At 57.4% G+C, this 24,262-nt stretch overlaps 1 protein-coding gene across 1 annotated transcript; it reads left to right on the top strand.

Moving 5' to 3' along the window:
* The first annotated feature begins 3,221 nt into the window (after nucleotides 1-3,221).
* Nucleotides 3,222-24,208, top strand: GLI4 (GLI family zinc finger 4). Its single transcript, XM_043880535.1, has 14 exons — nucleotides 3,222-4,385; nucleotides 4,504-4,666; nucleotides 7,419-7,535; nucleotides 8,311-9,229; nucleotides 11,199-11,618; nucleotides 13,431-13,709; nucleotides 13,804-13,923; nucleotides 14,149-14,270; nucleotides 15,422-15,481; nucleotides 17,773-17,893; nucleotides 17,976-18,058; nucleotides 18,267-18,409; nucleotides 19,934-20,033; nucleotides 22,570-24,208. The coding sequence occupies exons 1-14, from the start codon at nucleotides 4,200-4,202 to the stop codon at nucleotides 23,640-23,642; spliced, it is 3,906 nt and encodes a 1,301-aa protein (XP_043736470.1). The 5' UTR covers nucleotides 3,222-4,199; the 3' UTR covers nucleotides 23,643-24,208.
* The last annotated feature ends 54 nt before the right edge of the window (nucleotides 24,209-24,262 follow it).

The following is a 24,262-nucleotide window of genomic DNA, read 5'->3' as shown; positions in this document are numbered from 1 at the left end:
TGAAGGAAAGAGAACCCTCCTACATTGTTGGTGGGAATGGAAACTGGTGTAGCCACTGTGGAGGACAGTATGGAGGTTCCTTAAAAAATTAAAAATAGAGATACCATATGATCCAGCAACCCCACTCCTGGGCATATATCCGGAGAAAACCATAATTCACTGAACAGAGGAATGGATAAGAAGCTGTGGCCCATTCACACAACAAAATACTATTCATCCATAGAAATAACTGAGTACCACCACCCTCTACAACACGGATGATGCTTAGGGTAAGAGCCAGGCACAGAAGGACAAACACTGTATGACCCCACTTACATGAGTCCCATCTTGCTGTGTGTGTTCATATAGATCAATTGCCCTGCAGCGGGCACATGCGTAGGAAGTGGAGTAGCAGTTACCAGGTGGGAGGAGGGCGTTGAGGGTTTGACAGGTACCGTTTCTGTTAGGTAGGGGTGACAGGCACACAGCACTGGGAATATTTAATGCCACTGAATTACTTACAGTTGGTTAAAATAATAAATATTATATATTGTTTTATCACAACAAAAAAAGTCTGTTGAGTTTGATATACTAATAACAAAATGCAACTTTCTAAAGCTGTCATCCATTTTAGCAACAAAAATGGCATTTTCTGGCAAGTTGAAGATGTGCTTACCTGCTGACCCAGAAACATCACTTGCTGACACGCCGTAGAGGAACTCTGGAACATGGGCCTAAAGAGACATCTACAGCAGTATTTACGCTGAAGTGGGTAAATAGGCATCAGCGTCTGCGGGTTTCAGACACAGCACTGCACAAAGACAGGAGGACACGCAGTATGATTTCAGTTATTACCTTGTGCAAAGCCAAGAAAACAGCATGTCATTCAGGGGTGCACATGGAGAGAAACAAGAGTAGCTCCCCAGCAGGCAGGGCTTGGTGTTTGGTGGCCTCTGCTTCCTGAAGTGGGTGGAAGCCGGGTGGGCTGTGGTCCACCCCCGTAATTTCATCATAGTACATACACCCTACGAAACAGTAGTTTGTTTCCTCACAATCCTGCTGCCAACCAGGGTGGGGTCCCCCACGCTCCAGAGCAGCATGGTCCTGTGACACCTTCCAAAGCTGAAACGGCAGAAAGCAAAGAGGCAGCTACCTTGTTAGAACACATTTCATTCAGGGTGCACAAGACAAATCAAGATGACGCCCCGAGACACGGTTAGCAGCCCTCATGCCCTGGTGCTGAGCCTGGATCCGAAGGAAGGAGCTTGGCGTGGCCGCTCTTAGCCAGTGGCTGATTATAGACTGGCTGCGTGATTGTTTCCTCATGTCTCTCTTGTTTTCCTGGGAGAGGCACTGAAGGCTGTCTGCTTGCACGGCCACCTCTCATGCCCGTGGGCCAATGTCCCCCCAGTAAGGACACCTGGAAGATGTCCAGCTGGAAGATCTGGAGAGGAGGCAGCTTTCAGCAGAAGCTTGTGCACTCAAATGCACAGAAGCCCATTCAGGCTGGGAAGGCTGGCAGGGCCCAGGCGCCCTGGACCTGGGGCAGAGATGGGCAGAAAAATGGTGATTGGCTGAGAGTAATTAGATCCCCTCAGGTCTCCCCACCCTCGTAGGAAACAGAAGCCTGCCTCCATCCCTCTGAAACAAGGAGCAGGACAGAATGAAGAAGAGGACACGTGAAAGTCCAGCCCACGGCCACCTCTGTCCACCATCAGGGAGGGCACACTGGAGGGTTGTGTGCACACTCATCACCAGCCCCCCCCTCCCCAGCCATCTCCCATCTCTGGAAGCAGCCACCAGCCACACTCCAGCCAGAACCCTAAGGTGTCCTCACGCCCACATCCCAACCAGCAGCGGGTACGGTCAGTTCTGTCCCCCGCACGCCCTCCCCCAGCCTCCTCTCCACCTCGCCCATCTCTCCCTTCTCTCCTGCCTCCCCACTGCCCTGAACCGACCTTAAATGCGCTCTTCACTCCCTGCTCAGGACGTTTGGTGGCTCCTGGTACAAGAAGAAGGAAATCCAGGCTCCAAACTGACTCTAAGACACTGTCCAGCTTGCTCTGGAGTCAGGGACCTGCCCTGTCCCACACTGTGCCCCAGCCTGTGACCCAGGACCTGGCACCAGGCCCGGCAGAGGGGGCAGGGGCACCTTCCAGGACCTGCAGGGCTGGGCCTCGCCTCGAGCCTGGGGCAGGAGTCAGCTGCTCAGGCACCTTTTTCTCCAGCCCCAAGTGTGCTTCAGCCTCTTTCTCAGTTCTCATCCTGGTCTCACCACCCACCAAGGAAGGCCCCTCCCCACACACTTGGTCCTTCACATGTCCCTGGCCATCCAGTTTCTCTGCTGCCATGGCAGCCACCTGGGACCAGATGTCTCCTCCTCCCTGATGAAACCCTCAGGCCTGCGGCTGTGGCTCCTCTCTTGCTGTCTTCTGTCCTGTACCTGCCCAGACTCAGAGGTGGCCATGGGGAAGCAATTCCGCTGGACATGGATGTTCATGGAGTCCTCTTTCAGCTGTTGCTTTTCCCAACGAGAGAGTGAGTCCACTTCTCTTTCTGGCTGTAAGATCCGGACTGAGAAGGAGACTTAGTGAACATCAGGAAATTCAGGAAGAATTCCACGAAAAGGTTATGGGAAAATCTGTAACACTCCTCAGGACCTAAAGTTTGGGAACACACTTCAATGGCAGGGTAGTTTAGGGGGCATTTGAGACACCCCAAAAAGAGAGGAGGACTGTCTTCAGCAAGTTCCCTAGCAAATGATGGCCGTCCATGCTAGGGAAAGAGATACCCCCGAGGATGCTTTGGGTGGAACTTTTCTTCTTGCGGACAGGAGCACTCCAGTGGCTATAAGAACTGTGCTTGTAGAATATGTGTGAGCCATCCCTGCCAGGCGCGCGCTGCTCTGGAAGCGTGTGCAACCGGGGACTGAGAGCTCAGCAGACGAACCTGGGGCGACTGACCTCGACAGGCTGCGGGCTCCCGTGATCAAAGGCCAAAGATACTTGTGGGGCAGCCCCCCTCGGCAGCGGTCCAGGTCCACCGGCCTCCGGCCGGCGCCGCACAGGTTAAGGAACTCCCCTCCCACCGCGGTGCCCCGCCCACCGCCCCGCGAGGTCACCGAGGCAGTGGTCCTCCCAGCACCCAGAGCGTCCCGGAAGTACGCGCGGCCGGGCGGGGCGGGGCGCGGGTGCACTTCCGGCCGGCGCCCGGGCGGCCACCTCCGGCTCGGAAGGTGAGTGGGTACCGGGCAGCGGTGGTGGAGGCTGCCAGGGCGCCTAGCCCCCCTGGCTCTCGTGCGTCGTCCCCGCGGGCTGGGCCCCGCCCCCGCAGCCGCCGCGACCTTGGCCTCGACCGGGGGTGGGGTCCTCAGCGGGCACACTGTCCCCGAACGGTCGCGGGTGCCCATTTGCGAGGCGCCTCCCCACGCTCCCGGAACCCCAGGGACGGGAGCTGTGGCGACCCCACTCTGCAGACGTGAAAGAAGCTCAGAGCCGCCTCTGGCCCGAGGTCGGTGGCCGGACGCAGCCCGGGCTGCCTGCTCTGCTGCGAGGCGCCCGGAGTTCGGGCCCTTTCCCACGGGGCACAGGCTCCAAGCTGGGGAAGAGAGAGTAGGCAAGGTTCGCGCCCGGGCCAGGGCTGTTTGTGTCCCCTCCGCCTTCAGCCTGTCACAGCAGCGTGGAGGTGGAGGGTTTGCGTCCATGTGTGACTGCCACCTCCCCTTAGACAGCCCGGGTAGGGGTGGCCGTGCCTTTGCCCGGGTAAGTTCCCCGGACATTAACTACGGGTCTTAGCGGGGATGAGAACCTGCACCCAGGTTCAGGACTGCAGCCCTGCCCTGTGACAGTTTACCTAGCTGCCGGTGACCTTTGCCATCATTAGGGGCTGAGATCTGGTGGGGGCTGACCCCGAGGAGCCCTGTGGCGGCTGCCTCCCCGCCTCCTTGAAGCGGGTACTGTCTGCACCATTGCTGGATGTACGTTAACTTTGGTCCTTCCCCTGCCCCTTTTTCACCCCCACATAAGACCTTCTACTTCATTAAAGTGTGAAAGAAGAACTCTCCCCTTGGTCCAAGCTGTTGTTGCAAAGCAGATTAAAGGAGGGTGTTTTTGACCCGGAGGAGACTGAGCACCGGGGTGTGCTGGGGCCAGGTCTGCGGCCTCTGAGGGCTCCGTGGAGGGTTTCCTCTCTGGAAGAATCTCCTTGAGAGTTAACCTGGAATGTTCATGCTCCAGCAGGCAGGGTTCAGTTTTTGTCTTCCCCAGAGCCAGCGGCCCCTAGCTGTGACAGGTTTTTCTGGAAGAACAGCCTGCTTCTCTCCGTGGGCAAGGCCTTGGGTTGGGAGAACATTCTGCTCTTGCACCTGTGCACCTGGGGGGACTAACAGCTCCAACACTGGCCCACAGGTTACCTCTTGGTATTCCTTACCCCGGGAGGGAGGCTCCGTCTGTGGCTGATTGCCACCCCCCACCCCTGGCACATCCCTCTCACCCCCTCATCCTGCCATGGTTTTCATTTTCCCAGGTCCCCGGTGTGCACTCCTTCAGCAGGCCTTGGGGGAAGATGGCGGCCCTGGGGGATGGTCAGGAGCCCCCTCATGTCCTGTCCCCGGTCAGTTTCGAGTCACCCGGGACACCTGGAGCCCACCACCATGAAGCCCAACTTCACCTCCACGGTCATCAACATGGTACTTGCCTCCCTGCACCATCACTGCGGGCAGGCAGCTTGCTGGGCACTGGGGCTCCTGCACCCTGGTACTTGGGCTGGGACTTGGGCAGTGGTGGTTGAGCTTTGGGCTGAGCTGTGTGAGCAGTAGCTCCCTAGGGGACAGTCCCCTGGACTGTGTTTCTTTAAGGGATCAGTGCTGCGAAAAAAGCAGCCTTGATGGCCAGGCCTGTGTGACAGAAGCAAGTCACCTTGTCTCTCCCAGCCTTTGCTCCCACGCCAGGAAATAATGTCTAGAGATCTGGGCAAGCTGGTTTGGGTGGGGACCCCTGTGGGGATGGAGCCACCAACCTTGCTCCAGCCCCCAGCAGGATCTGGGGGTGTCCACGTGTAGAAATAGCCAACAGCTGGTTGGGGAGGATGCCCCAGCCCTGTGGCGTGTGGTGCCCCGGGCCCTGCTCACACTCAGTCATCAGAGTCCGGGGCTTCCTTCCCTGTCCCACGTTCCACAGGAGGCCTGGCCTCACTCCTCTCACAGTGGAGGACACAGATATGCTGGTGACAGCTGGATGGGGGCCCAGATGTGTTCCATTGCTCTCAGGGCAAGTCTGAGCCTGTGCCGCTGTCCTAAAGAGCTGGCAGTGTGCCCAGGGCCCACTCTGTGCCCAGGGTTCTCACTCTTAGCAGGTCCTGGCATTATAGCAAGTGATGTTATGGCAGCTGAGATGGGCTGAGCACCAGCTATGCTGGGTGGCAGCTGTGTGCTGAGGGCTCTGTGTGGGACCAGAGGAAGCCAGGGGTGGGCACTAGCACACAAGGACAGTAAGGCCCACAGAGGTCGAGGGGGCGGCCTGAGGTCACACGCAGTCAGAGATAATGGGTCAGCTGAGGACTGGAGTAGGAGCTTCTAGCATGCCCTGTGACGGCCGGGCTGGGGCACGTGCAGTGGGTGTGGAGCTGGGTGCTGTCCTCAAGGAGCCCAGACCCTGCCTCCCGGGCACACACCTGTGTGGGGCTGGCAGAGCCAGCTGCCTCTGCCCACACAGTGGTTTCAGGGCCCCCACACTGCCCCTGGGGGCCTGCACTTCACCTCAAGCTCCTCATGTCACCCTCACACCAGCCTGGCGAGTAGGACCTCCTGTTGCCACATATCTGATGGGGACCTGGAAGCCCAGACCTGACCCTGTGGAGACCAGCAGAAGCCAGACCCCACAGCCTGACTCGAGCACTTGACCTCGATGCCCTTGCGGGCCCAGCGCACCATAGCTTCTCCCCGAGGAGGCAGACCAGCAGGACACAGGACTCAGGAGGGGCTGTCCTGAGGATAAGAAAGCTGGTCCCCAAGCCCCTGCCGAGCAGGGCTGCCCCGACCTAATCTCGCCCAGCCACGGGCAGCACAGGCCCAGAGGCTGGTCTTGGGTGCTCTGAGCCATGTCCAGGTGCCCTGAGGTGCCTGAGGGTTGCCCAATAGGAGGGAGTGGGGCTTCACCCCTCCCCACTGCATCCAGGCTGTTTTCCAGGGCAGAGAGAACCCCTCAGGCTGTCGAGCCTTTCCTCTGCTGCTGAGGCTTAGCTCTTCAGGGGTCCACAGAGGCCCCTGCAGGAAAGAGCCCAGCATCTCAGCAACCTGCCCAGAGCCCTCCAGCCAGCGAGGCCAGGACTTCTGGAGCCCCAGCCTCCCAACTCCCAGGTCCAAGTTGGTGAGATGGGCCAGAAAGAGCATTCGGGGAATCCACCCTGGCAGGCCTGAGCCCAGTGACCCCCCCACACCCACCCTGCCTCACCTCAAGGACCATTTCTGAACCTACAGCTGAGCACAGTGATGGACGCCAGGGAAGGCCAGAGGGTGTCCTTAGACGGGAAGCCCTGGTCAGCTGGAGTGGGGCAGGGAGCAGCATGGGCCGAGGGGACGGGGCCTGATCCCTGGCAGGGATGCTGGGGGAGGCAGTGCAGGTGCAGGGCAGGGCGCGGCCCCTCTTTGATTGCTGCTTCCAGAGACTAAAGTGGAGCCACGCCCAGCTCCACTGGGCTGGGCAGCGGCCCTGGCGCAGTCCCTCAGGGAGTAATGCCCTGCAGGCAGAGGGCTGGACCCCTGGGGCTCACGGCTGGAGGAGGGAGGGGCCCCTGGCCAGGAGGCAGTCTTTGTAGAGGTGCACTTGGCCTGGCGCCTGAGACAACTCCAGGTGCCCAGTGGCCAACCCCACCCCTCTGCTCTTCTCCTGCAAGTGTGTCCAGGCCCAACAATGCACTTTCTGGGCTGTTTTACGAGGAAAACTTTGAGCCAAAAAACCACCCCACTGCTTTCCCCCTGGAGCACCAGCCACAGTAGTGCGCTGTCCACTTAAGCCTCAGGCCTGGGGGCCGCGGCCAGGGTCGAGCAGGCCTGTCACTGTTGGTAGTTAAGAGTGGCCTGCCTTCAGGCCAAGCTGTAACCCTTCCATCACAGCCACCCTGGAGGTGCCCAGCGTAGGGGGGCACAGCGCTGAGCACTGTGAAAGGCTGTGTCAGGATGCGGCCGTATGAGCAGGCTGCCCACCTAGCGGGATGCCCGGCCAGCCCCAGGCTTGGGTGGTTGAGTGACAGCGGCTGAGGGCAGCAGCCCAGAGCTGCCGGCGCTCCAGGCCCGGCCCCCTCCCCAACCTCCCCCACTGCAGTGCAGCCACGTGGTGTCTTGGGGCCCCTCACACACCCGTCTCCTGAACAATCCAACCCTTTACGGCTCTCAGGAGCCTCCAGAGGAGAGGAGATGAGCTCAGGCCCCCTGTGACCCCCAGGCTTCCCCAGCGGCAGCCCTGAGGTGCCCTCTGGGCCCCCACAGGGGGCGGGGCCATCGGACCTGGACTTCCAGGACATGGTGGAGGCCCGGATCTGCAGAGACACCTGCTGGTCAGGTGAGTGAGTAGGCCGCACCAGGGCCGTGTGCCCACCACACAGCCAGGCCCCCAGGCCCCTCTCTTCCCTGGCTCAGAGCACTTCCGTCCCCCACAGCCTGTACCCACTGACACCCATCCTGTTGCCTCCACTATCTGAGCTGTGAGTGCTGCCCAGGCCCCTGTAGCCCCCGCCTGTCCTGCTAGCGTCTGCCCCAGCATCGCTGCCACCCCAGACCAGCGCTCAGGGAGTTGTCCTGGCCCCCCTTCCCCCAGTGTATCCCCCCCCCTCCGTTTGCCCCCTAAATCAAGCTCTGGCCCCATCCCCTTCTCCCCAAGGCCTGAACCTGGCTTCACCCACCCAGGCGCTCAGCCCCTCCGTGTCTCTGCCGCCTCACCCTGCCCCGCCTCTCCCCCAGGGGAGCCCTTGTGGTGTCCCCTGGGGGTCCGTGAAGCAGCTCAGGGGCCTGGAGAGGCGCCTCCTCAGGGAGAACAGAGCGGCAGCTGCTGGCTTCCCAACTGGAAGCCTCGCCCCTGCAGGGCAGTAGCCTCGGGAGCAGGGGCTTTTCTGTTTGGCTCCGAGTCTGAACCTCCTGTCTGCCCCACCTCTGAGCAGTCCACGCAGGTCCCATCCGTTCCCACCATGGCGCAGTTGGGGGTCGTGCAGACTGTGGGAGAAAGGCCCGCGGGGGCCGGCCGTGACACCGCGTCCACCGCCAGCTGGGCCGCAGGGCTGAGAGCCCCCCGTGAGGGACGGCCGCTGAGAGCCATCCGCCTCTCCTGCTTCTCTCTTCAGGTTCGGAGTCGGAGCCAGAGCAGGCCCCGTCGTCTCCCCGCCCGCACGGTGCTGAAGACGAGGTGCACCAGGCTGGGGGCGTGCTGAGGACCCTGCTGAGGAGCCTTCCCCGCAGATCCGGGGTTGGGGGCCGCTTTGGGCAGGAGCCCAGCCCGGAGCGGCCAGCAGGCCAGCCACCGAGGGCCGGGCCCCGTTCCCAGAAGAGAGGCACCTGGCTCGGGTCGCAGGGAGCCTCTGGGACAGAGGGCAGCCCGGGGCGCACGGCCGAGCTGGCAGGCAGCCTGAGTCGGGGCTCGGGCCTCGGGACCCAGCAGGGCGGCCTGCGGGGAGGGAAGCTGCACAGGTGCGAGGCCTGCGGCAAGAGCTTCAAGTACAACTCACTCCTGCTGAAGCACCAGCGCATCCACACGGGCGAGAAGCCCTACGCCTGCCACGAGTGCGGCAAGCGCTTCCGTGGCTGGTCGGGCTTCATCCAACACCACCGCATCCACACGGGCGAGAAGCCCTATGAGTGCGGCCAGTGCGGCCGCGCCTTCAGCCACAGCTCGCACTTCACGCAGCACCTGCGCATCCACAACGGGGAGAAGCCTTACGAGTGCGGTGAGTGCGGCCAGGCCTTCAGCCAGAGCTCCAACCTGGTGCGGCACCAGCGGCTGCACACGGGCGAGAAGCCATACGCCTGCAGCCAGTGCGGCAAGGCCTTCATCTGGAGCTCGGTGCTCATTGAGCACCAGCGCATCCACACGGGCGAGAAGCCCTACGAGTGCCCCGACTGCGGCAAGGCCTTCCGCGGCCGCTCGCACTTCTTCCGGCACCTGCGGACCCACACGGGCGAGAAGCCCTTTGCCTGTGGCGCCTGCGGCAAGGCCTTCGGCCAGAGTTCCCAGCTCATCCAGCACCAGAGGGTCCACTACCGGGAGTAGCGGGCGCTGGGGATGCTGGGTAGCAGCCTGGGGTCGAGGCGGCATTCCCGCGGCGGGCTCCAGCCTGCACACCCTCCTGGTTGGCACAGCCGGCATCACATGCCATGTCCCGAATAAATTTTTTGTACTTAATGGAGACAAGAGGAGGCCCAGGAGCTGACTTCATCACCGTCTTGGGCTCTGTGCAGGGGGTGGTGCAGATTGCATGTGCATGTGGGTCAGTAAATAACAGAAATGGACCTAAACCTGAAGATTTCAGTTGGATACAGGGGTTTTTATTTTTACACGAATAGAAGCAGTGTACCATGCTGGCTATGAAAACCGACTGGAATCTAAAGCCCAACTCTACACTTAACTGTAAGGTTAGACAAGTTAATCTCTCCAAATTTGTTTTCTAATTAGGAAAAAAAGATATATTAGGGCTCTCCAGAGAAGCAGAGGCAGTTGGAGAGACGGGTAGGTTAGGAATTGGCTCCTGAGGTTACGGAGGCTGAGATGCCCCAAGACCTGCAGGGGTGCTGCTGGAGACCCAGGAGCATCAATGGTGTAGCTCCAGTCTGGAAGCAGGCAGGCCTAGGACCCAGGAAAATGCAGTGTTTCAGTCCACGTTCAAAGGCAGAACAAGACTGATACCTCAGTTCAACAGTCAGGAAGGAGAAGTTCACTGTTACTCGGCCTTTTTGTCCTATTCAGTCTCAGCTGATCGGCTGCGACCCACACACGTGAGGGTGAGCAGCCCCAGCACTTTACTCAGTCTACTGACTCAGATGACCATCTCACCCAGAATAATGTTTGACCAAATATCTGGACACCGTGTGGCCCAGTCCAGTTGATACGTAAAATTAATCATCAGCAAGGATAAGATCATACTTGATGCTGTAGAGTTGGCCTCATTCCTCCTGCTATGGGTGTTCTCTCTCTCTGGGACACAGACTAGAGCTCAAAGGAGCCCCAGATCTATTGCTTCTATTTTACACACTAGAGGGGAAGGGAAACATTCCAGAGAAGGGTTCTGCTGGGGTCTTAGGCCACTTACTGTCCATCCCTGGGCTAGGGGCTCTAACCAGGGAGATGGGCTTGGAGATTGCCATTCAGCCTGATTCAAAGTCACACCGGTGGCTGGTGGCAGGATGCTGAGATGAGCAGACAGAACCACAAGTTCCTCTGCCCACATTTTCAATACCGTTATTGTCCATGTGCTTATCTTTGTCAGTTGCAATGCATCATTCCATATGGGGCTACCTCAGTATCTCATAAGTCTGAACTGGACGAGGGGTTAGGATGGACCCAGACTCCTGAGAAAGGAGCATCTCCAAGGCCAGGGTCAGAGCTTGCTGAAAAACATTCCCAGACCCCACATCAGGGAAGACAGATTCAGTAGACCTGTGGTGGGGCAAGGGAGTCTGGATTTAGCTCCAACACCCCCAGTGATGTTGACAGTGTGCCAGGCTTGGTGGCCTATGGGCTCACCCAGCCCCTCAAAGCAGGTGTTTATGCATAGGTGACGGTCCCAGCCCTACTCAGACACCATCTGGAAGGAGGCCAGCACCGCTGGACTGCCTGGCTGAGGCCAGGGTCTGCCCTCCAGCGCCAGCCCTCCCAGTTCTGCCCTCTGGGCCTGTCATAGCCTGGCTGTACTCAGCAGAGGAAGAGCCCTCAGGATTTGAAGGTGGTGGTCATGCTAGGGGCCATTTCCTTGCGTCTGCGGTTCTTTACTAAGCGCTGGGTTCGTGGACTTGCCTCAGCAGCGGACAGTAACGTTCTCACCTCAGACCGAGCCCGCACGCGCCCTTCCTCCCGTGGGCCGCCCCAACAACCCAGAACTCGCCTCCGCCTCCCACCCCCTCCACCAGAGTCTTCTGGAGTCACGAGTTGGGTGCTGTCCCTTGCTTGCTTGCTTTCCAGAGTCTCTCCTACCGCGCTCAGGGCCCTACGCGCCGAGCCTCCTTGCCCTTTCCCTCCCAGGCTCTGTATCTGCCTCACCGCCCGCTTCGCCGAGGCCCCACTGCGAGTTGCTACCCAGCACCTCGGACAGCTCCAGGGAAGCGCGCCAGTCCGGGCGCAGGTCCACTGCCCCGAGTCTCGCAGGCTCAGCCTAGCGGCTCCCGGGGTTTCCTCTCCGGAGACCTCTGTCCCGGGCCGGGTCCCCCGCGGGCCCCGCGAGCTTCTGAGAGCTCCGGGAAGTGCTGGCGGCGCGGGGCGGGGCTCGTTGTGGGCGCGGCGCGCGCTTCCGGCTCCCGCGGGCGCTGCGGGTCCCTCGGCCCTGCGGCCCAGCTGGCGGTGGACGCGGTGTCACGGCCGGCCCCCGCGGGCCTTTCTCCCACAGTCCGCACGACCCCCAACTGCAGAGCTGCGTCCGCGCGCCAAGAGGGCGCCCCCGGCCCGGTGGGCCCAGGGACCCGACGGCCGCAGGCCAGGTTCCCAAATCATGCTTCTCCCTCTTCCTCATTTTCGGGAGTCCGCTGGAAGAGTTGACAATCCCGGGAGAGGCCGGGTTTCGCTTTGGAAGAAGCTCGTCTGGGAGTGTGCGGGCGGAGCTTGTGAAGCCCGGGCCGCTGTGCCCCTGCGGGGAGGCCCCAGGCACGGCCCCATCCGCGCCGCTGGGGTGTGTTTCCCTGAAACCTCTCTACGGATCAGCACGACGTCACCCGCTGTGACCTCACCTCCCACTCCGTCTGCCAAGGGCACCAGGCCAGGCTCTCCTCTTCTGGAGGGGGGACCCAGTGACACGGTACTCCCCTTTCGAGCGCCGGGCTGTGTCCCTTTGGCCAGAGTCCTGACCTCGGCATCTGTCATTCAGTGTGCGGCCCAATCTCCTCCCCGCTGCCCTGCCGCCTCGTCCCAAGGATCAGCCAGATTCCGGGTCTCAGGGGAAACTGAAGGCTAGTCCTCAAGCAGGACAGGTTTTAACAGATCTTTTAATTTTTTTTTTGTTTTAATTTTAAAAGTTTATTTGAGCAAAAATCATTTGGAATCAGGCAGCCCCAGACCAGAAGTGGTTAGGAGGGCTCCCAGATTTCTGTTTCTTTAAGGACATTGCCGGGGGTGGGGAGGGGTGGAGACAGGTAGTGAGTTGGAGATCCACTTGTACACACTGTTATATTTGAAATGCTGCTGCTGCTGCTAAGTCGCTTCAGTTGTGTCCAACTCTGTGCGACCCCATAGACGGCAGCCCACCAGGCTTCCCTGTCCCTGGGATTCTCCAGGCAAGAATACTGGAGTGGGTTGCCATTTCCTTCTCCAATGCATGAAAGTGAAGTCACTCAGTCGTGTCCAACACTTCGAGACCCCATGGACTGCAGCCTACTAGGCTCCTCCATCCATGGGATTTTCCAGGCAAGAGTACTGGAGTGGGTTGCCATTACCTTCTCCTTATATTTGAAATGGATAAACAGCAAAGACCTACTGAACAGCACAGGGAATCCTGCTTGATGTTATGTGGCAGCCCGGATGCGAGGGGAGTTTGGGAGAAAGTTAATACCTGTATATGTATGGCTAAGTCGCTTTGCTGTCCACCTGAAACTATCACATTGTTAATAGGCTATACCCCAATACAAAATAACATGTCGAAAAACATTTTTTGAAAAGAAAGAAACAAGATGAAAAAAATAATAATATTTTGGGAGTTTGTTCCCTTCTCACACACTTCCTCCCCCTAACCTTGATCCCTGCGTAACTCCACCCCAGACACGGGGTTTAATTCCCTTGTTCCCCGAATTAAACGAGATGACGCGCCTTCCCCAGGTCTCTGCACACTCCGGTTCAGAGGCTGCTGTCATCTGCTGCCTCCCCTTCTGGCTTCAGCTCAGAGTGATGAGGAGATTCCAGGGCAGGAAACCCCAGAGGAGGCAGAACCCCAGTGTGTCCGGGGGACAAGTCTCAAGTCTCCGGCGGCGGGGCCAGGGACCTACCGGACTGTGCAGAAGCCATCAGGGTTCCCAGCTGGCAGGGCTGCCATAGGAGACCTGCCCGCAGCAGGGGCAGGAGGAGGAGAGGAACCAAGACCTTGAGACCAGAAGCAAAGCCAGCCTCACCACCAGCCTGTGACCTGCCAAGGAAACCGCACAAGAGGGAGGCTGGGAGTGGAGAGTCCTGCCGTTTGAGCCACTCCAAATCTAGCAGGCGTGGGGAGCCCCGGCCCGGGAACCAGCTCTCCACTGGCCTGTGGGCCGCAAGGCCTCCCTGTGTGGACCAAAGCCTGGAGTGGCAGAAGCTTCCAGGTGGGGAGAAGCCTCACCAGTGCGGCCAGTGCGTGCAGGAGGGTTTTCAGGTGGACATCGGACCAGAGGATCCACACTGGCAAGAAACCATCTCCTGTACCCAGCGCGGGAAAGCCTTTGTGCACAGCTCCCAGATCACGCAGCCCCCGCAGTTCCACAGCAGCGAGAAGCCCTTTGCGTGTCCGCAGTGCGGCCCTTCCTTCAGCCAGAGCTCCAGCCTCACTCAGCACCAGCAGGGCCACCCCGGGGAGGAGCGGTATGCCTGCCAGGAGTGCGCGGCGCCTTCAGCATTAGTGCCTTCCTCAGCGAGCACCCGCGTATCCACACCAAGGAAAAGTCTCTGAGTGCAGCGGCATCCTCAGGGCCCTGTCGGATTTCTTCCGGCACCAGAGGGTCCACACCGCGGAGAAGCCTTTCGCTGTGCTGAGTGAGCAGGTCCTTCCTCTGAACTCGCACCTGAGCCAGAGCAGGTAGGTCCATGACACAGAGGGAACCGAGGCAGCCAGTGGCGGGGTGGCGCGCTGGGGCCTCTGCTGCACCGAGGTGACCCTGCACCGGAAGGCGCTGGGGGACGCTGCGGACGCCTGCGGTGGTTTGGTGCAGGCGTGGGGAGAGCTGCGCTCAGATGCACCCTGAAGCTGGGCCGGGCACCTGCACCCCGGTTAAGACGCCTGCGCTGGCTCCCTCGCCCGCAGCCCTGCCAGGCCTTCACTGCCCCCTGGGCCACCCGGTAACAGTGCGAACAGAGTCCCACTGGCTCCCCCTGGCAAGCGGGACGGGGGGTCGCTGCAAGGTGGCAGCGCCCTTTCACTCGCAGGTAGATCTGACAAATATGCTGTTGAAATGAGCTCCGTGGTCCCCCTAATGGCAGCCCTGAGAAAGGCCTAGACCAGGGGTCAGGGAATGGGAAAGAGCACTGCGGTACACACCCTTCAAGCGGCCAGTGGGCTTTGCATATGCGCGGACGACGAACTCTTTTCTTTACCCAAAATTTGCTGGCGCCGACGGTGCGGGGGCGCCGAATCGCAGTCTAGCTGGATCAACTCTTCACTGTATTTTGAGGTTTGTACTGTGTTTTCAGCCTCGTGGGTCCTTTTTGGTCATGGAGCTGGTCCAATAATGCAGTGCATAGTCCCTGGCTTGGAGAACATAGTTGAGAAATGGCGGCCGTGGCGGGACGGTCATGTTTTCAGGCGAGGCCCCGTGTCTACTTGGTGTGTAGTGGGAGCGAAGGTTCTGGTGCGGGAGATCGGGTTTGCGTGGTTGGAGTATTTCTTTTGGGAAGAGTGGTCCTCCAGAATATTGCAGGTTTTCCCCTAGGATGTGTCTTGAATCTTATTTCTAGTTTTTAGGTCAATTTTTGAGATGTTTTCATTTTTACATGTGCTTTATGATTTTTACAATGTTACACATAAATAATGCAGTGCGCGGTTTGGCGTGTATTCAGTGTTTACTGATGCAGGAAATGCCTCAGACACAGGCTCCTGAGGATGGGCTGGTGGGAGACAGGTGCAGGGAGCCCCGTTTGTTGGAGATTCTGGGAGAGTGTTCAGAGGGGCCCCCGGGGACGACGGGGAGTCCAGGGCTGGAAGAGTAGCCGGCTGCAGGTACTTTGGATGCTGGCGATGGTCCAGCCTCTGCCCTTTGGGCCACGTGGCTTATATCTGTATTCTGCCCTCTGCCCTCATGTTCTGAAGCTGTTTCTGAGCCCCAAAAGGTAACATCTAGGCAGTTGGTGGGGCTCCAAACCACCTGTTCCCTCCCCTCCTGGCGCTTTTGCTGCCCAGCTGCCCACCAGAAAGCCTGTCCTCTGTACTTAGCTCCTTCATCCCCCGCCACCACCCATCTGCCTGCCCCCCCACCCCACCCCAGCACCGTGGCAGGTCTGCAGGCTCCAGCGCTCTGGGCAGTAAAAGGGAATTGGGAAAGCCAGGGGGCTTTGTTCATCTCTGTGTCCTGCACCTGCAGTGACCAGCAGCAGTGTTCCAGTAGTGCCTGTTCCACTGACTGGGCCCTGGAAGGTGGAAGGTGGGCAGAGCTGACCAGGTTTCTCTCTCTCTCTCTCTCGGTTGTTAATGTCAGAAGAGGTGATGGACCCAGGGCAGGGCTCTCCAAGGAGAGTGTGGCTGAGGGCAGGCAGGAGAGGGATTTGCACTGTTCCCCAGGGGATGTGAGTGGAGGAACAGACCCGGGTGTGGTTGGGGCCACAGGCCAGGCTGAGTTCAGCTTTCCCTGCCTTGGGCTGGCCCAGCCCTGGCAGCACTGAAGCCCCTTCACTCCTCTGGGCACTGGCCAGCTCTCTGGGGCCCAGAGCCTGGACCTGGAAGCCAAGTGGACCCCTTACCCATTCACAGAGCAAGTGACACTGGCTCGGGTAGCACATGGGGTCAGGGGATTGCTACTGGAACCCCAGGAATCTGAGTTTTCTGGTGGTCAGGGAGGTCTCTGTCCCCTGCCCACCTCTTGTCTCTGCAGGCCCCTGTGGCCTCAGGCTCCAACTGCTCAGGTCTGACACCATCTCAGCCCAGGCTGCAGAGGACACAGCCCTGTCTCCCCCCGCTGCTGTGCAAACCATAGAGAGTCAGGTCACAGGCCCATCCTGGGGAAGCTGGTGGTATTGGTTCCAGAATGATCTAAGGAAGAGAGGGGAGGGGCACTCCCCACAAAGAAGGGGTCCCAAGCAGAAGCAAACAGGCCCCCCAGAGGCACCCCTGATCCTGCTGGGGAAGAAAAACCAGTGCATATCCCATGAGGAAGCTGTCGCTAAAGCCCAAATGAGAAAGCTCGCTCTGGCACCTGGTTGTGGAAGCGACAGACACATGATGGGACCCCGTGGGGACGTCTGGAGGAGGACAGCCTCCACCACCTGCGTCCTGGGACAGCAGCGTCGGCCTCAGTGTGCGGCTGATGGTCTCCTCTGGCGCCTGCAGAAGAGACAGACTTAACCCATTTCTACAAGGTCATCCACAAGCTCTGTTTCTCAGGACTTCGCTTTTTTTTTTTTTAGGACTTCACTTTTTTGATAAAACTTGACAAAGCCCATTTTCCCTATTATATAAACAGAATATTTTGTAGAAAACTTGGGAAATGCAGACAAGTAGAAAGAAATAACACTAGTTCACATCACATGGCAGAACCATACCTTTTAACTTTTTATATCTATACAAATTCTTTTTTCCCCAAGTCTTTTTAGAATGGATTGCATCCATTATGCCTCTTAGCCCCATAACCCTTTAGTGTGTGTTTCCTACACTCAGGGATGTTCTCTTACAGACCCACAGTGCAGGTACCAAGTTCGGGTAACTGAACACTGACACAACACCCAGCCAAGTGGAGCCTCTCACCCTGTCCATGGTATTTTCCTTCCAACCCAGTATCCAGTGGGGTCACGTCTTGTCTCTGGTTGCGATGTCTCCTTAGGAGTGTGAGCAGTTCCTCAGCCTTTCTTTTCTCCCCAGAGATGGTTTATTCGTTGCAGGGGAAACATGGTGCCCACAGTCAGAAAACTAGACAGCAGTGACCATGTGATCAAAATGTAGCCAATGACGAGTTGGTGGACACCATGTCACTACAAGTGACACCCAGAGGACACATTGTTGCAGGATTCCAGCGGGAGAGGCATGGCCTGTGTCCAGTGATGAGGGAGGGGAAGGGAATGGGCCAAGGCTCAGAGCAAGGCAGGAGCCAGCCGGGCAAGGTCAAGGACTGGTGACTGGTTTCACAGCAGGAAGAGCTGGAGGAAGCAGCAAGACTGGAGAAGGGGTGAAGGCTAGGGGCCAGCGACGGGCTGAGGGAGGGGAGGCCTGCTGCTGGCCGCCCACTGGGCCTGGGTGCTGAGTGGGCTGAGAGTGTGGGGCGGCTGCCAGAACAGAGCAGAGGGATAGTGCCAGGGGCCTGGGTCATTTCAAAGGCTCTCTGTGCTGTGGGGGGTCCCAAAAGGTGTTAGGATGGGGTGGCTGAGAAGCAATACAGGAGCGTCTAAAGGAAAGTGCCCGGAGCATGGAGAGACAGCACAGGGCCACGCTGGGCACAGGACACCCCTCACCCAGGCCCAGACCTGTGTCTGAGGCTGACGCTGGAAAGGTTTCTTGGCCAGGGTTCAACACAAGACCCTGTGTCGATCCACTCGGCACACGACCCCACAGCTGCAGCCCCACGTCGCCTATGGAGCTTAGAGAACGCCTGCCCTCCGGTCCTTAATCCTGCCCACAGGCTCCTGAGCCAGCATGGGAGACCCCAGTGGCCAACACCTCGCCTCGACGTAGGAGAGACGCCAGGAAGGGCCCCGCCAGGCTGTGCCCCTGCTCGTGCAACCTAAGGACACCGTGAGATCGTAAACCCCTCAAGTGTGTGCTCGCTGCGGACCAGCGGGGAGGCAGGCCCGGGGACACAGGGCAGGCGGGAAGAGGGGGTCCGCCTGCCAGGACCAGCCGCCGTGAGGTTCTGGCGCCCTGCCCTCGGCGGATCTCCGTGGGGAGGGCGGCCCAGGGGTCTCTCCGGCTCTGCCTGCCTCTTCCACCAGGCGCTCCCCGCTTTCTCCACGAGCGCCGGCCTTCTCCGTCCGTGCCTTCGCCCACTGCGCAGTCAGCAAGGTCACCATCCGGAGTGACGACCCCGGCCGCGGACCCTGACCCGGTGGAGGCCACGGGGCAGGCGGGGAGGGCTCGCGCGGGAAAAGGAGGGCCCGGGAGGCGTCCCTGAGGTCTGCGGAGGGAAGCCCAGTAGGGGCAGGAGCGGTGAATGTGAAAGAGGCCGGACAACCGCCGAGGGTCGTGCACGCAAAAGCTAGGGAGCCCGGCCCGGACTCGCGCAGGCAGGTCAACCGTCCCCGTGGCTCCGGAGGCCGCCCGCGTCCCCCAGGGCAGCCGAGTGCCGGGCTTCTGGAGCCCAGAGCGTCACCGGAACTGCGTGCGCCGCCGGGGAGGGCGCTGCTTCCCGCGAGCGGAGGGGCTCCGGGTGAGTGCGGACGAGCCTGGGGCTCGGCGGCGAGAGGGCGGGGTGCGGACGCCTCGCCGCGCAGGGGCAGGAGACCGAGACGGGCCCCGGGAGCCGGGTACGGGGGCTCTTGTCTGTCCCGGGCTCCGCTTGTGAGAAGGCTCACGTCCCGGAGGAGAGCGGAGGCGGCGGGCGGCCCTAACCTCGCCGGGGCCAGAGAGAGCCTCCCCCGCCCAGGGTGACGCCCCGGGACAGCCCCCGCCCCCAGGGTGACGCCCCGGGACAGCCTCCCCCCGCCCTGGGTGACGCCCGGGGCAGCCTCCCCGCCCAGGGTGACGGTCCGGGACAGCCTCCCCGCCCTGGGTGACGCCCCGGGACAGCCTCCACCCACCCCACCCCCCCAAGGGTGACGCCCCGGGACAGCCTCCATGCCCCAGGGTGACGCCCCGGCACAGCCTCACCCGTTCCCTCAAGTGGAATCAGTCTGCCTGTAAGGCCTTTGTAAATTGTTGAATTACCAGCAGTGGGGTGCACCTTGTCCTCTCCCAACGGTGCATGAAGGTACTTGTTTCCCTAATTGTCTCAATGCTCCTAAGGGGCCACTGCTTTTAAGCCTTTGCTACTTTTAGACTGAAACATATTTTAAATTTCATTTTTAATTGCCAACAACGTGGAACAATGTGGGACCTATGTTTAAAATATATATATTGGCTGCTTGTTTATTTTCTTCTCTGGTTACCTGCTCGTAACTTTTACTAGTTTTTCATGCTTTCTTATGTATATATAGTGAGATATCTTGAGGTTATGAATCCTTATCTGTGTTGCAGGTATCTCCCCTGGTTTTTTTGGTGTTTTTTTTTTTTTTTCATCTGTTTTTTTATTCTAAATGTCCTGTGTAGTTAAGTCTGTTAGACTTCACCTTTGGTGTCACGCTTAGCAAAAGCATTCCTCAATTCAAAATTGCACCATTCAGATGACTTTTTATTTTTTTAGGTTTCATGTTTTAAATTCAGATCTTTATCAAGAAAAAATTTAAATACATAGAAATGTCTCCAGACGTTTATGCATGTGTGCGTGCTAGGTCTCTTTGTGACCCCGTGACCGTAGCCTGCCAGGCTCCTCTATCCATGGGATTCTCCAGGCAAGAATACTGGAGTGGGTTACCATGCCCTCCTCCAGGGGATCTTCCCCAGGGAGCGAACATGCATCTCTTATGTCTCCTGCACTGGCAGATGGGTTCTTTACCACTAGCGCCACCTGGGAAGCCCAAGGACTGCTTAAAGGTGCTCCTTCATCCCTCATGGATCTGAGACCACAGCAGGCAGCTGACAGGTGCTGCCTCATTGGTCGGGGCTCCTCATCTGCTGGGAGGCTGGGGTGAGGGGAGCTAGCGTGGCCTAAACAGAGTTCCCACTAGTTTCTGGAGTCTCTGCATATTCAGGACCTTGGTTGATAGTGAGAGCAGGCTCTGAACCTCCCTTCACTGAAGGAGCTCTGACATCCCCCCTGTCATTTTCTTCCCTTTTTCCTCTTTCTCCCGGGCAGGGGTCCCACTGTGGGCATTTCTGCAGGAAGCAGCAAACAGAGCCCGGCCTGGGTCTCCAGACCACTACGGAGAGGGCTGCCCTGATGGACACACGCACAGGTGAGGGTGTGGGGCGGCCCGGTCCAGAAGGCTGTCCTGAGCTCAGGGATGTGAGGACAGCTTAGGAGTTGGAGCTTCCCTGTCAACCTGCCTGGTGGCTGTGGAGATGTCACTAGACTCTGGCAGCTTCTGACACTCACAGCGCCCCACCTTCATGCCTTTGTGCTCCCCGCACCCCATGTCCTTTGCTCTCCGGGCCACACTTTTTTTCCATAATATTCACTCATCCAGCTGTGCCGGGTCTTAGTTGTAGATCTTTTAGTTGCTGTGTGTGAACTCTCAGTTGCGGCAGGCGGAGTCTAGTTCCCTGACCAGGAGTCAAACCCGGGCCCCCTGCATTGGGTGTGCAGAGTCTTTTCTCCTAGCCACACTCTGCAGCCCGCTGTCTCTCTGGAACCCCGACCTGGATACCTCTGAGAATAAGAATTTTGTTTTTTTTTAAATTGTAGTTGATTTACAATGTTGTTAGTTTCAGATGTACAGCAGAGTGATTCAGTTATATGTATATTCTTTCTCATGTTCTTTTTGATTATATGTTATTATAAGATATTGAATATAATTCCCTGTGTTATACAGGAGGACCTTGTTTATCCATTGGGTTGCCCAAATAATCTGGGTTTTTGGTAAGATGTTACAGAAAAACTTGAATAAACTATTTGGCCAATCCCAGTTTTGTTTATATTGACTTCCTCTATTTTTTTTAACCAATATTTTATATATAGTACTTTGCATCTGCTAATTCCAAACTCCAAATTTATGCCTCCCCCCTTTGCTCCTTCTCCCTTTCCCCTTTGGTAATCATAAATTTGTTTTTGGTCTGTGAGTCTGTTTCTGTTTTGTAAATAAGTTCATTTCTATCAGTTTTTTAGATTCCACATATAAGTGACATCATATATTTGTCTCTGACTTACTTCACCCAGTAAGATAGTGTCTAGGTCCATCCAGTTTGCTGCAGATGGCATCATCTCATTCTTTGTGGCTGAGTACTGTTGCATTGTCTGTGTGCACCACACCTGTCATCTGTTGATGGACATTTAGGTTGTTTGCATGTCTTGATTGTGAACCCAGTGCTGCTGTGAACACTGGGGTACATGTATCCTTTTGAGTTTGAGTTTTCTCCAGATATATGTCCAGAAGTGGGATTTCTGGATCATATGGTAATTCTGTTTTTAGTTTTTAAAGGAACCTCCATACTATTTTCCATAATGTCTGCACCAGTTTACATTCCCGTCAACAGTGTAGGATCCCTTTTTTCCACACCCTCTCCAGCATTTGTTATTTGTAAACTTTTTAGTGATGGTCATTTTGACCAGTGTGAGGTCGTTCCTCACTGTAGTTTTGGTTTGTATTTCTCTAATAATTACCAGTGTTGAGCATCTTTTCATGTGCCTGTTGGGTATCTGTGTTTCTTCTTTGGAGAAATGTCTGTTTAGGTCTTCGGCCCATTTTTTGATTGAGCTGGTTTTTTGTTATTGAGTTGTATAAGCTGTTTGTATATTTTGTAAGTTAAGTCCTTGTCAGTTGCAACACTTGCAAATAGTTTCTCCCATTTCTGTAGCTTGTTTTGCTTATGGTTTCCTTTGCTGTGCAGAAGTTTGTAAGTCTGATTAGGTCCCATTTGTTTTTGCTTTCATTTCTTCTGCCTTGGGAGACTGACATAACAAAACATTGCTATGGTTTATGTCAGAATATTTTGCCTGTGTTCTCTTCTAGGAGTTTTATTGTATCACATCTTAGATCTGAGCCTATAGGCCATTTTGAGTTTATTTTCGTGTATGGTGTTAGAGAATGTTCTAACTTCACTGATTTACATGCAGCTGTCCAGCTTTCTCAGCAGCACCCTATGGGTGCTCTGGGATGGAGGCTTCTCTGCTGGAGGTGGCCTGTGGCTCTGGGGCATTGAGCAGCCTCCCTGGCTTTCCCAACTTGCTACCAGTGTGACCAAAAGTGGGGTCCAGCTGCTTACCCCCTCAAAAGCCAATAAAGAGGCAAGGGTGATGGAAAGTAAAGTTTGCTTTATTTTGGATGCCAGCAACCTGGGGGTGGGGGACTCTGCCCTTTGAGCTGGGGGATGGGGGCAGTCAAGGCCACAGTGTTGTCTTGGGGAGTCCAGGGTCCGAGAAAGAGGCTGGATCCCAGCGTGTGCCATCAGCACTGCTTGCCCCTGTGTTCCTGGACCTCTGCTTTGCTTCCTCTTGCTCTGCTGCTGACTGCTCTCTGGGCTCCAGTCCACGTGGCCAAACCAGGGAGTCACCAGACCCTGACTGAGGGTCTGTCCCCAGGCCTGAGACCAGGCAGACTGAGATTAGAGGCTTGGGCTTTTCTGGAGTCTCAGGGAAGGACCCTGACCACCCTCTCCTGGTCCCTCATCCTGAGACCACAGGGGTTAGACGTGGAGGAGAACTGGGCAAGACGAGGACAGGCAGGATCACAGGCATCTTGCTGTCAGCTCTGTCAGCACACAGCTCTCCAGCACCACCTGTGTGTCCTTAGCCGAGTTCTCTTCTGAGTTGTGTATCTCTGTCCTCTTTTCCAGCTTTCCAGGCATCGAAAGGAAGCCACTGGGCTTCCTGCTGTGCAGCTTCAGCAGCTGAGCACGGGGCTCAGAGCGCAGGGCTGATGCCTCGGCAGGTGGTCCTGAAAGAAGGGGGCCATGGAGAGGCCACGCCAGGACTGTTACAGGGTCCCTCCTGGACACTGGGGCTTCCAGACCCTTGTGGGAATAAGGAGGCTGCAGAGAGGCCCAGAGGTTCCCCTCGGGTACCGGCTGTTCATGAGGACAGAGTGTCCAGGTCAGAGGTCACCCTGAACACAGCATCTGCAGTCAACAGGAGAGGCCCCTGGAAAGGGCAGCCTTACCGATGCAGCACCTGCGACAGGAGCTTCAAATGCTATTCAGACGTGGTGAAGCACCAGAGCATTCACTCTGGGGAGAAGCCCTATGAGTGCAGCGACTGTGGGAAAGCCTTCATCCACAGCTCCCATGTCGTCAGGCACCAGCGCATTCACAACGGGGAGAAGCCTTATGTCTGTAAGGAGTGTGGGAAAGCCTTCAGCCAGAGCTTCAACCTCATCAGACACCAGAGGATCCACACAGGAGAGAAGCCGTATGAATGTGCTGAGTGTGGCAAGTCCTTCAGTCAGAGGTCAGACGCTATGAAGCACCAGAGGATTCACACGGGGGAGCGGCTCTACGAGTGCAGCGAGTGTGGGAAAACCTTCATCCACAGCTCAAACGTCGTCCGGCACCAGAGGATTCACCACAGAGAGAACCCCTACGAATGCAAAGAGTGTGGGAAAGCCTTCAGCCAGAGCTCCAACCTCATTCAGCACCAGCGCGTCCACACAGGGGAAAAGCCCTATGCCTGCCAGGAGTGCGGGCGTGCCTTCAGCCGCAGCTCCTTCCTCAGCGAGCACCGGCGCATCCATACTGGGGAGAAGCCCTACGAATGCGGCGAGTGCGGCCGCTCCTTCAGGGCCCTGTCGGGCTTCTTCCGGCACCAGAGGATCCACACCGGGGAGAAGCCCTTCCGCTGTGCGCAGTGTGGCAGGGCCTTCCGCCTGAGCTTTCACCTTATCCAGCACCAGCGAGTTCATGGCACAGAGTGAACCTGTTGTGGGGTGAACATAGAGTAAAAGTTGAGTAAACAAGGCTGGAGGGTGGGTAGCATGCCCTTCAGTTTTTCCCAGCACCCCGAGGCTTGTGCACTGTGCTCCACGGCCCACAGGAAGATAATACTGTCTTGTGGTCTGTGAGCTGGCTGTGCAGGCCTGAAGTCTACCACCGCCTCCGGGAGCAGCAGAAAGGAAAGGGGCTGGGGAAGGAGACTTGATGCTGACATGTGCCTCTGCAGCTGCTGTACTTCATTTTCACAGCACCGGGGTTTCCTGGAGTATAGTTTACATGTGGTGTAATGGCCAGCTTTTAAGTGTTTGGTTATATAACAAATATAACCTGTTCTAACCTTTATGACTACCACACTATCAAGATGCTGACTATTTCCATCAATCCAGAAAGATTCCCTAGGCCCCTCATCCTTAGAAACAACCAACAATGTTGTTTTTGTCACTATAATTCTGCTTGCTCTGAAATGTTATATAAATAGTGATATAATTTATACTCTTTATGTATTTTTCCCTGTGCTTAAGTTTTGAGGTTTATCCATGTATCAGAAGTTTGTTTTTGGTGTTTTTTTTAATGTTCATAGCACTTTTGAAAAGTGGTCACT

The sequence above is a fragment of the Cervus elaphus genome, chromosome 21 (assembly GCF_910594005.1).
Source record: "Cervus elaphus chromosome 21, mCerEla1.1, whole genome shotgun sequence".
NCBI lineage: Eukaryota > Metazoa > Chordata > Mammalia > Artiodactyla > Cervidae > Cervus > Cervus elaphus.
This window is presented reverse-complemented; position numbering and strand designations above follow the sequence as displayed.

Bases quoted from the DNA above. Each gene is read 5' to 3' on its own strand.
- GLI4 (XM_043880535.1), top strand. From the start codon at position 4,200: ATGTTCATGCTCCAGCAGGCAGGGTTCAGTTTTTGTCTTCCCCAGAGC. The intron at 13,924-14,148 runs GTAGGTCCATGA...CCTCGCCCGCAG, and splicing joins TCGCACCTGAGCCAGAGCAG to CCCTGCCAGGCCTTCACTGC. The intron at 15,482-17,772 runs GTGGGCAGAGCT...GTGCAACCTAAG, and splicing joins TGGGCCCTGGAAGGTGGAAG to GACACCGTGAGATCGTAAAC.